Source organism: Cynara cardunculus (genome assembly GCF_001531365.2).
Source record: "Cynara cardunculus var. scolymus isolate 2C chromosome LG 12, CcrdV1, whole genome shotgun sequence".
NCBI lineage: Eukaryota > Viridiplantae > Streptophyta > Magnoliopsida > Asterales > Asteraceae > Cynara > Cynara cardunculus.
In genome coordinates, this window is record NC_037539.1 from 37,921,863 (window position 1) to 37,933,873 (window position 12,011).

The 12,011-nt window shown below is 35.2% G+C and overlaps 1 protein-coding gene across 1 annotated transcript; it reads left to right on the forward strand.

Annotated features, from left to right (window-relative positions):
* The first annotated feature begins 1,309 nt into the window (after positions 1–1,309).
* LOC112522536 (histone-lysine N-methyltransferase ATXR2) lies at positions 1,310–12,003 on the forward strand. The gene is made up of 15 exons (XM_025131732.1): positions 1,310–1,496; positions 1,560–1,635; positions 2,239–2,324; positions 2,454–2,770; positions 5,665–5,777; positions 5,884–5,915; positions 6,520–6,671; positions 7,510–7,597; positions 10,417–10,465; positions 10,730–10,784; positions 10,917–10,986; positions 11,087–11,156; positions 11,404–11,480; positions 11,581–11,637; positions 11,725–12,003. Exons 1-15 carry the CDS (start codon positions 1,413–1,415, stop codon positions 11,857–11,859), a joined length of 1,461 nt encoding a protein of 486 aa, XP_024987500.1. The 5' UTR covers positions 1,310–1,412; the 3' UTR covers positions 11,860–12,003.
* The last annotated feature ends 8 nt before the right edge of the window (positions 12,004–12,011 follow it).

The following is a 12,011-nucleotide window of genomic DNA, read 5'->3' on the forward strand; positions in this document are numbered from 1 at the left end:
GAGGGCCTTCCTCACTCCGCTCACCACCCCTGGATGTATGGAATTGATAGCCTTTATACTGGATTTTCAGTTGAAAGCTAACTTCTCCCATACCAAAAGTTAGGGTATGGAGCCGCGTCGTTCGTTGGCGTGCTCTTGAGGGGCTCACTACTTCCCTCAAAAGCGAGCAAGCAAAACACCAGCTCTTGACTGGCCAGCCTTTTGTTTGGGGCCTTCTGAAGTACTTGTTCAACCAATGTCGTCTTGTCTTTCTTGGCAATACCAGCCGGACTTTATACCTTTAAAGTTTTATAAGAAAGGTTCAGTAGTACCATCGATGGCGGTGATTCCTCTTTCAACCCCTCCTCTTCATCTCTTCCCTTCACAACCTTAATCCACATGATGACCATTAAACTCTCCTCCTCCAACTACTTACTATGGAAGAGTCGAATTTCACCAATTCTCGAATCTCAAAAACTTCTGCAATATGTCGATGGTACCTGTTCTTTCGCACCAGCATCTACAGATCAACAAATACGTATGCTTCTCAATGCATCTCTCAGTAAAAAGGATACTATGTTATGTCAAGGGAACATCAAATTTTGGCCTTTCCTTTTCCCATGAACCATCATATCTCTTAACATATTCTAATGCAGATAGGGGAGGTTGCCCATACCCTTGACGCTTCACTTCTGGCTACTCCATCTTCCTCGGACCAAATCTCGTCACATGGAGCTCGAAGAAGCAGCAAATGGTGGCACAATCAAGTTGTGAATCTGAATATCTTGCCTTTGCGAATATTGCAACTGATGTTATTTGGGTCACACACTTACTCAAAGAACTCCAGTCACCTATATCACGACCACCAACTATGCTAAGTGATAATAAAAGTGTCCTTTTCATAAGTAGTAATCCTGTCTCTCACAGACGCGCTAAGCATATTGCTCTTGACTACCATTTTATCCGGGAAATGATTCAAGATGGAAAAATCATAACTCATTTTATAGGTTTACACAAGTCGATGAAAGACCATAAACACATGTAAAATTGTGCCTAAAAATTTCGGGGCCCCGTTTCCAAATCCCACATTTAACATGCCAAAGAATGACTCTGAAACAATGTTGGGAGTGCATTTCCCATTTTGGTCCCTAAACAAAGTGATAAAACCGCTCAAAATTCATATTTACTATGTTAATGAACGGCCCTAAATAAATAGAGTCATAACCAAAATCAAGGTAAAATTTAAGGGACAAGATCGGTAGAATACGAAATAGTGGAGGGACTATTCTTGCAATTTGTAGTCATTATTTCAATTGGTGTTTTGACCATTGGTACTGGAGGTTGAAGGAGGGTAGACACTCGCCTACCGTTGTCCTCACAATCTACAGTCGAGCCTTGAGAATCCAAAGAAGGCATTAGAGAAATCATTACTAATGGAGGTCGTTTGCCCCATAGATGCCCAATTCCCTCAGCAAATCTCTCTTCTCCTCGAACCACCTTCATCTCTTCAAGTTCAGGTAATCTCTTTCTCTTTGTAATTCCGATATGAGATTGTTATATGTGAACGTAATAACTTGCAGGAGTATTTTGATGACCTTATAACAAGTAAACAACGCCATGGGATTCAAGTCAAACCAACTAACGACCATGGAAAAGGTAATCTTCCTTTTGCTTTTGGTGGCAATCAAATAATTGTTTTTATTGTTTGTTAAAACGATTCAGGAGGAACCCATACAAATATTGTTTGATGTATATGTGGTATGGATGTTTGTCTTAAAATCTAATGCTATTAACAAGCAATGGGGTTTTTTTCATTCGTTTGCACACCACCTGTTTGATACGTTGCATGAGAGATATAAATTGTCATTTCTGTATTTATGTGTAGGCAGATGTTCTTCTCCCTTTCTACACATGGAGGAAAATTTCGTGGCTACCATCAATTTACCACCAAACTCACCACAACTCCAAATAATCCGAAAAACAGATGTGATGCAATGCATATTCCCTCATCTTGTAGTTACACTCTATTCTTAAAAAGAAGAAGAATGAAAGTTGGTGGTAATATTGGTTGTAGCCGAAGATTTACTTTATAAATGGATTGGGATGGTAACTAGTTTACTGTCAATTAGTCTTAAACTATTGGTATACTTTTCTTTCTCCTTACAATACTATTCAAGCTACTCCTTGATGCTCTAAAACTTTTCTTGTTAATTACCTGGAATGTAATGAGCATGACACTTGAAATTGAAAAACTTACAGGTGTTTATGTCGACCTAGACTTTGAAGAAGGGGATCTTGTTTTGAAGGACCAAATGCTTTTCGGCGTGCAACATTCTTCAAATAAGGTGGTTTAGTTTGAATATTCAACCCTGCTTGTTTGTTTCACTTTCTTTACTTGAACCATTTATGGTTTTTGAACGCTTCTCTTGCATCACTAATCCTTTCTCTTGGCTTTTATATTATTTTTCTTGCAGATTGATTGTCTTGTCTGTAGTTTCTGCTTCCGTTTTATTGGCTCAATCGAACTTCAAATTGGGAGGAAGCTCTATCTGCAGGGTTTAGGAAACCCGAAAGATTGTTTTGATTTGGCATCCTCAGATGGTTCTGACAAGGAAGATCAGCTAGAGTTTCAGCAGTGTTCTTCTACCAGTTCTAGAAATAAATTTCAGGTTCCTACTGAGCGTGTGGAATCATTAATGCAAGAGAAATTAGCATTGCCATACTCGATGAAGTTTCCATTGCCTTCAGTTAACATTTGCCCTGGTGGATGTAAAGAAGCTTACTACTGTAGGTGAGAATCCTTGTAGCTTTTCTTGGTAACGTGAATTTTTTCTTATTTTTTTCTCTTGATTGGTTATCCATCTTCATTTCTCTATTTCTTTGATGTTATCATTTGTTTTATTCAACCTACAAAGTGAAAGTCATTGAATTGTACAACCAAAGCTTTCTATTGGAGGAGAGGCAAGTGTAGGTGTAAGCTATTTCACTTCATTTTACTAAAGATGCCAAGTAACTGGAGAAAGTTAGATGATTTACACATAGATCAATGTGACAAGGGACATATCCATGACTATAAGTCTATAAGAAATCTCATTGATTTTGTCACAAGGCTAAAAGCACAACCGATTCCAGTCACCTCTAAATTAATACTGATAGTAAAATTCAAAATCACCAATTTTACTTGATGAAAATGTAAAATGCTCACCCTTGCAAAAATAAAAAAAAACCCCCATAATCTTCGACTCTAAGAAAGAAACAGTAACTCCTTTTCTCTCTCTTCCTTTCACAATAACTCAACTCCTAACCGTATTTGGTACTTAATTTCATTACTATCCCTTTTTTCATAATTCTTCAAGAGAAAATGAAAAAGATAGGACTTTAGTTGTGGTAGCAAAATGGTAAAAGGATGTAATCAACATTCAAATGTAAGTTCTAGCCATCAACTTGCCTTACCATGGAGAAATATATCTACTCTCTGGTTCTAGAAAATAAGATGCTAGAATCTTGGATGGTATAACCAAGGTTCAAAATGGCGTGAGGCGTGGGGTGGCAGCAAGGTCAAGCCTCAAGCTTTACACGCCACAGCGAGGACGTGGCGTTTTTCAAGGCGTGACATAAGGCGACCTATTTGTATGTCGTATATATAATTATAATTATATATATACATATGTGTTTTTCTGAATATTATTTAATTAGATAATGATATTAAAAAATTTACATTCATATTAGAAGAAGAAAAATCATATGAATTATTTTTATAAAAATAGTCTTTGATTAAATATTCAAAATAGAACTTTGAAGGGTAATTTCACAACTTCGTCTTAATCACGAGTCCATGACATGTATGAATTCGTGAAACCGTGAGTGATGTGATTATTTAAATCTATAAGTGCAAAAATATAAAGTTAAAAATGTAAAACCACAAAAGCTACGAAAAACTTAAAAGCTAATTTTTTTAAGAGTCCCTTGTAAAAAAACTCACAACGACGTCGTGCCATGGCGTGAGCCACGCCTTATTGTAATGATGGAGAGACAAGTCTTGCGCCATCCTTTTTGAACACTGGGTTGAACTCAAATCATGGTGAAAATGGCATTAAGGTTGTGTGTTTCTTTTCTAAGGGGATGTTTGGGTGGTTTTCCATGAAGTCCTGCATGGATAAAGTTGTTTGTGTAGATTAATCTGTCTGTATAGGTTGAAAATGCTTTTGTTTGGAAGGACTTTTTCATAGATGGAATTGAATCATCGTCTTCTACAACCCTTTATTTTACACCAAATTATAATCAAATGGAATCCATTTTAAATGGGAGGGGCAGGTTTGGAAAAAACTTGACTTTCTGCATAAAGCTCCCCCTAGAAGCTTATTGAATAAGCCACTTTATATATCATTAAGCCATTACCAAACAGTCACGTATAGCTGAGTAGCTGACCGAATAAGCTGCGAGTCCCGTTAAACTTATTAAGCTGTTAACAAACAGGCCCTAAATCATGCTTAACTTATAAAAGTTATTGATTTATGCTTTGATGTTAAATGCCCTCAGTCCTCTTAACTTTCGGAGACAATTTCCAAATGCAGAAAGTGGATGTTTTCAGATTAGCTGCTAAAACTGGGAACTTGGTTGGGTTTAGAGTTCATTTCATGACTATCACAGAAGATAATAGACAAAGCTGCAACCATACAATAACTTATAACTATGAAGAGTTCTATAAACTAGACATATAGAGACAGACATCATAGACATTTCGCTTCTCACCATTAATTGTCTACCTAGCGTCATTGAAAACTAGTGAAAAAAATTCAAATGGTGCTTTTATATGGGTTACTAACATCTCTTGGCGGTTGATACAATCCGAAGTTTGGAGAGTACAAGATGTTCAATTTGGGTACCCACAGTCCCAACAGAAGCTACCTACACTATAATGTTTAGATAATTGCTAGTGAAACATATTCAACGAACTAAAAAGAGCAAGTGAATAGAAGTTATTTACTATTGAGACCTGTTATCATGACGACAAAATTCTATGAAAATAGGTAAGTTGATATGTTTAACATGAATTAGTCAGAATTTATGTGTTTAACTACTTTGTACAAAAGAAACGAAAATTGATACATGCAAAAGAAACACAAAAGTACATTAACTCGATCTTTATGTATAAATTTCAGTAATTAGGATGATGTTTTGTAGGCACCTAGTATAATCATGTATGTGTTAACACCAGTAAACTAGTTTCGATGTAATTTACTCTTTTTGTAGATTCCTAATCATGACCTAACTCACAGTTTGTTTTGAAAAATTAAATTAAGCCTGTGCATTGGTGCATTTCATAGGAATCTGTTCTAATTGAAATACTTGGTACAACATCGATAGTCGCACCATCTCTGTAACTAGAAATCCTGTAGTTTGGATGGTTATCATCTACTTATCCTAATATCCTTCAATATAAGAGGGCTGGTAGGCAATGGTTCCAACATCCGAACTCCAGAACTTTTCTTCAAACCATCTAACAGTGCGTACCAGCTTTTATTACAGAATTTATTTGTCGGAAACATAGTTACAGAACTAAAAGTAGAATTCAAAATCTTCTCCATTCCATTGCCCCTAACCCCAAGATTGATACTTCAGTTAGTACTAGGTCTTTCATTGTGTTAAATATCACTTACATGACATATTTTCAATTATTTGTAGCAAATCTTGTGCACAGGCTGATTGGGATTTATGCCATTCTCTACTTTGTACCGGAGAGGAGTCAAAATCATTGTCCAAGAAGGCACTTTCAAGATTCATAGAACATGCTAATGGTAAGGCCCAAATTCAATAGTTATTTGCACACAAACTTTCCCCCATGTTTTCCTTTCCCCCCCCTCAATTTCTAAGTTTCTTTCTCTTGTCATCTTTCCCTGTCAGAGACAAATGATATTTTCCTTCTTGCTGCTAAGGTAAGTTCCTTCTAAAGGTCAACCTCATTTTTTTCTATAAGGAGTGTGTGTATATGTATATGTGTGTGCATATGTATGATCAGAAAAACCACTATGACAATCTAATTGCATATATGAATTTAAATTTCATATGACGAGGCATCAACATTAGTCAGAACTTATTTCTTCTGCAAGCTTTATCTTGTTGAGCATAAGAACTTGAGTGTCTCACAAGCTCTGAATAATATCAGAATGCATCTATTATACTCTGGTATGCTTGTTTAACATGATTGTGTTCCAAAAGATTAGTTTGGCTTAGCCAGCTCTAATACAAGAAACCAAGATAGAAATAAAGAAATTAAATTTTACAGCGTCATTCTGACCATTACCTGTAGTATCAGCATCTGGAACACACATAAAAAAATCTAGTTTTAGCACGAATAGGGTGTAAATGTGAAAGATCAAGGCTATACGACATGAATCACATCCCATGGGGATTAACTTATACAAAGGAAATATGGACACAGTGCATGTTGAATCTTGTCCCAGTCAATGTGAGTCACTTCAGTGATATTATCATTGATATATGATTGACAAAATATTTTTCTCCGTCTTCCATTTCCAGGCGATTTGCTGTACAATTTTGAAGTATAGGAAGTTGAAAGCAGCATGCAGCAAAGAGAAAGAGAAGAATTCTATTTCTAATGGTTTAAGCAACCACAATTTTGCTCTTCTTTTGAAGGCTTGGAAGCCTATATCAATGGGATACAAGAGGAGGTATATGAAAATTTTGAGCTCCAGCTCTTTTGATTTCCTACCCGTAACACCTCAACTGTTTTTACGATAAAAGTCTGTCACTGCTTTCCACGTGTATATGCAACTGTCTTGTCTAGCAGAAATAGACACCTCTTTAAACTAGTGTATTGACTGCTGCATGCCTTTTTACCTCATGCAAATATGCGATATCTTGTAGAAATCTCATTATATCACTACTTCTATTCAATCATTTTTTCCAATTCTTTTGAGAATTAGGATTATACTCACAATTAGGTTTCCTACCCAAAGCCACGGTAATTAATTGATAGTATGGGAGATCGTACTTTTTTGGAAAGGCATTAATATCATCGTTGAGAAACTATCTTCATTTGTGCTCTCTCTGTCTTCCTTGAATAAACTGTCTACCCTCCCTCCTATTCTACAGAGTAAAGTATGGATACAGGATCATTTGCACATAATATCACAACTTGTAAATGTTGCAGGTGCGTCAAAGCAACTTAAAAGTGAAGCATAGAGTCCCATGTAAATAACTTTCTTCTTTCTAATTGGTTTACTCAACCAATATCTAACGGTCCTACTTTGCATACAGCTGAATGCGCACTATATGCCAAACTCTCTACCAATAATTCTTTCTTAGACTCACTTGATTTTTGTGTTTCATTATGGAAAGGAAGCAGAGAAACCTGCAACATATGTCTCAAATTTAAGTACTTTTGGATTTATAGCAAATTTTTAATTAGTATAATGTGAAATTTCACTAGGAAAGGTATCATCCTAAGAAAGGTGTTCTGAAATGGTTCTTTGGATGAATGCTTATTTCATGTACTATTGTCTTTAGGTGGTGGGACTGCGTGGCTTTGCCAGATGATGTTGATACTTCTGATGAAACTGCATTTAGAATGCAAATAAGGCAGCTGGCATTTGAGGTCAGTCCTTGGCATAATATATTAATATACACACACATACATACAATACATATATATGCACATATATGTACAAGGGCATAATCAACAAGAACCACAAAAATGTTGAGAACCGTGAGAACCATTAATCATATGTTGTTTCACATTGTGAAACAATGCATGTGAATGTGTAGTGTTGTTTCACAATATGAAACAGAAAAATACTAAAAATAGACATAAAAAAACCACATCGTGAAAAAGGACTGTATTTTCACATGCATTAAAACTTGTTCTCACAGTTCACAACTTTTTTGTGGTTCACATTTGATTAGTTCCCTATATATATGGGATGAAATCGGTGGAGAACCTCAGAAAAGAAAGAACTGAAGAACCATGAAAAAACGGATTAAAAATATACCTATATGAATGCCAAATTAAAGATAATAAAATGATCATTTTTGGTGTAATTTATTTCGCTCCAATCTTGGTTATATTTCGTTGATTTTTTTATCAAAAAAATAGGGGGAGGGGAATATTTTTATTTTATAAAAATGGTGGTTGTTACCACCTTTTTAACCACATCCGTCAGATAACCTCAATCTAACGGTTTGGATGAGTTTTTCGGTTCTTTCTTTTTTAAAGGTCCTCTTCGGATACACACACACACACACACACATATATATATATATATATATATATATATATATGTAGGGGAATGTTCATATGAGAAACCCAAATTTTTTTAGAAGGTAAGAATAGATCTCAACCATTAGATAGATTTTTCAATGACCAAGATATTAAGGAAAAAATATGTAAATATAAGCAAAACTGTGACTAATCTAAAGAACCTAAGGAAGTTGAGGTGGGCATTTTGAAACTTCTGTATAAATATATCGCTAATCCAAGTCATTAAATCACTAATCCACTTTTTTTTTTCAAAAAGATTACTCACTTTCTTTTCTAAATAAAAATTAGATTGCCCGTTTTCTTTTAAATTAAATAATCTAAAATATAATCAATATTTTATTTAATTAAATTATACAACGAGAATTTCATTATCTTTAATTAAGATCCATGATGATATATACTTTTTAAGATTTACATATGAATCTTTAACTGATTCAGAATCTCGATTATAAATTATAAATTGATTCACGTACAAGTTTTAATTAAGATTCACATGTGAATCTATGAATCTTAAACTAATTTAGAATCTCAGTTATAGGTTTTAAATTGATTCATGCACTAGTTATGATTAAGATTCACATATGAAGTTGTAGTAGGATTCCCTAGGATTCACATGTTCACATATGAACCAATATACACCGTGTGATAATGGTTGGTTGGTATTTCTTGCGTTCGGTTACATTTCAAACGACCAATGAAGAACATCGATGTTCATGTTCACATATGAGACGTAGGCAAATGAGATTAGATTCGATATATGAGACGTAGGCAAATGAGATTAGATTCGATTTGTAGATTGTAAAATCACCAATAATTTCAAGGTGGAAAATTGGACAAAAAATCGATGATTATTAATATCCAAAAGCTGTTAAAGAAATATAGGAGATAAATTCAAATATTGATTTTTTTCCATAGTTATCTTAATTAGTGAAAAAAGACTTGGAAATAGAAAATTTAAACTAGTGGTTGAGACGACTTCTCCCATTCTTAAAGTTTTGGGGTTTCTCATTTGAACCACAGACGAAATATATATATAGGCGAAGGATCGTGTGATAAGGAGAGTTAAGCTGAGAAGCATAAGAAGGGATCTGGACCCTTGATCACCTTTAATCTCAAACCCATCCATGAATCGCTTGATACGGGGATTGATCTGATGCATCCCGGTGCATCTCATCCTAATGTGCATCCAAGGGTGGAGATCCCTTCTTACGCTTCTCACCTTAACTCTTCTTCTCACCGGAACCCAACCCTATATATGTACATATATAGGTAGTACCCTGATTCCTAGGGCTTCATCTTGTCAAATTCGTTTCTTTACTTCTGTTCAACGGTTTAAGTAGGACTCTGAATTGCATGCTCCTTTATATTTATAACATATGTATAAGCATTCTAATAGGGGTGTGCGCGGTGTGGTTTAGGGCCAAAGTGCACCTCATATGCGGATATGCCTCAAACCGCTAAAACCGCACAACAAAATATGTGGTTTGTACCAAACACACTTCAATCCAATAATTATAAATTGACAATTCAAAAATAAATTCGACAATGACATTTCTGTAATTCATAATTCATACAATAAAGAGTTCCAATAGGTACGAGATGAGTAATTGACGATATGTAACGCAATCTAAAGAGTTCAGTAATTAATCCAAATACACTTGGACAAGTTTTGCTCAAGAGTATTGGTTGCCTTTGTGCTCAACCAGAGTGTCTGCTTCCTACTTCAAAACTTCCTTTTCTAAGTCCATTTGATTATGACATAACAAAACTAACACTAATTCATCAAAGATTATAGAACCACCATGTACAGTCTCTAAGACATGTATATCTATATACCATCAATCTATGGCTCTTAGACCCTGTGATGGTTTTTCCTTTTAATCCAATTAGCTATCATATAGATTATATATTTGTCAAAAGTATGTTTCCACTATCCTTCTGAATTCTATTCATCATTTAGACATTTTGTATTGCATCCTTAGAAAGAAGCTGTGTTATTAAGATTCAGTAACCAAGTAAAATCAGAAGTTTGTAAACCTTGTATTCGGGGGATGATTAATTGATTAGCAACATGCTTTGCATGCTTGATTGGTAATCCTGTTGTTTTAATGCTGCTTCTGTTATTAAAACTCTAATCATTAGTTTGAATTTTCTAGTCACTGGAACTCCTGAAGGCAGCAATATTTGACGAGGAATGTTCACCATGTATCCTGATTCCTGACACAGGCTTAATCTACTATTTTCTTGTCACGATGTTCTGTTTCAACGTACAGGCAAACATATGCAACCATCAAACTTGCCGAAATTACTTCTTAAACAATTAACATGTCAGTTAATGCACATTGTCTTCCTCATGATGACACACTCAGAAAAGGGTAAAAACGGCGAGTTTGGTGGTAACTTTAATGGTTGCCATAAATTTACATTTCAGATGACATGTTATACATTATACTCCTTAATCCTTTCAAGTATTCTCACTAGAGGTGTATGGGCATATTATTGGCATGTTTGAGCTGAATAATCTGTAAGTTTGTCATTCACCATATTTCCTTTCGGCATTTAGTTGTGTAGTGCACAACCGAGCATATGGCAAAAAGATGATGCTTGCCATGGGCAGAGAACTCCATGAATCTAAGCTTTTGCATGCATGTGACAGTGATTTAGTTGTAGCATCTCCGGTGGAGGATTACTTTTTGTATATAGATGATCTACCAGAAGCTGAAAAGGTTAGAATGAGATGAGTGGATAATATTAAGTTATGTTTGCATGAATGTATCATCATCATCTTTATATATATGTGTGTGTGTGTGTGTGTGTGATTGGCAGAAAGAAGCTGGTGAGATGACGCGACCTTTTCTTGATGCCCTTGGGGAGGACTATTCAGTTTGTTGCCAAGGTAATATGAGCGAGTGGCAGTGCATCATATTATAATACTTTGATTTTTATCACTTCTTTTTGAAGGAAGTGTAGAAATCTAATAAAAGGTTGTTTCTTTGAAAAATGGCTACTCTTTTTTTAACCTTATCTATAGCCATAGTAGAACAAGTTATGAGCCTAAAATCATCTTCCATTAATCCTTGTTACCAAATCCGATGCAATCATGCTACAAACTGGACCTGAAAACCTTTTGATTGCATTTGCAGGCACAGCATTTTTCCCTATCCAGAGTTGTATGAACCATTCCTGTTGTCCGAGTGCTAAAGCTTTTAAACGAGATGAGGTATGTGTTAAGTATTCTTCTTATTTCCTTCATCTGCACAACATGGTGTTCATATCTTTCAGATAATGAGAAATGATGGAAGACATAATTCTCATTGCAGGACAGAGATGGGCAAGCAGCCATAATTGCATGCAGACCAATTACAAAGGGAGAAGAGGTAGAATGAATGAATGTCTAGAATTGAGTAAAGATGTGATTAAGTAAAGATGATGATTTCTAATATTTGTTTGAAAATATATATCAGGTTACTATATCATACATTGATGAAGACCTACAACTTGAAGAGAGACAAGCATTGCTTGCAGATTATGGATTCAGGTGTAAATGCCCCAGATGTACTCAAGAAGAAGCAGGCCTAGTTTACACCAAAATTCAATAGCTGCTCCATTAACGAACCTTCAAAACCGAAAAAAGTAACTATTTTGTTTTAATATTATAGCAATTTTGCGTGGTATTTCATTTGGGGCAAAGAATGCGGAGTTTGAAACTTATTTTTATAGCCGAAAATGTTGTTGATATTGTGATATTTTA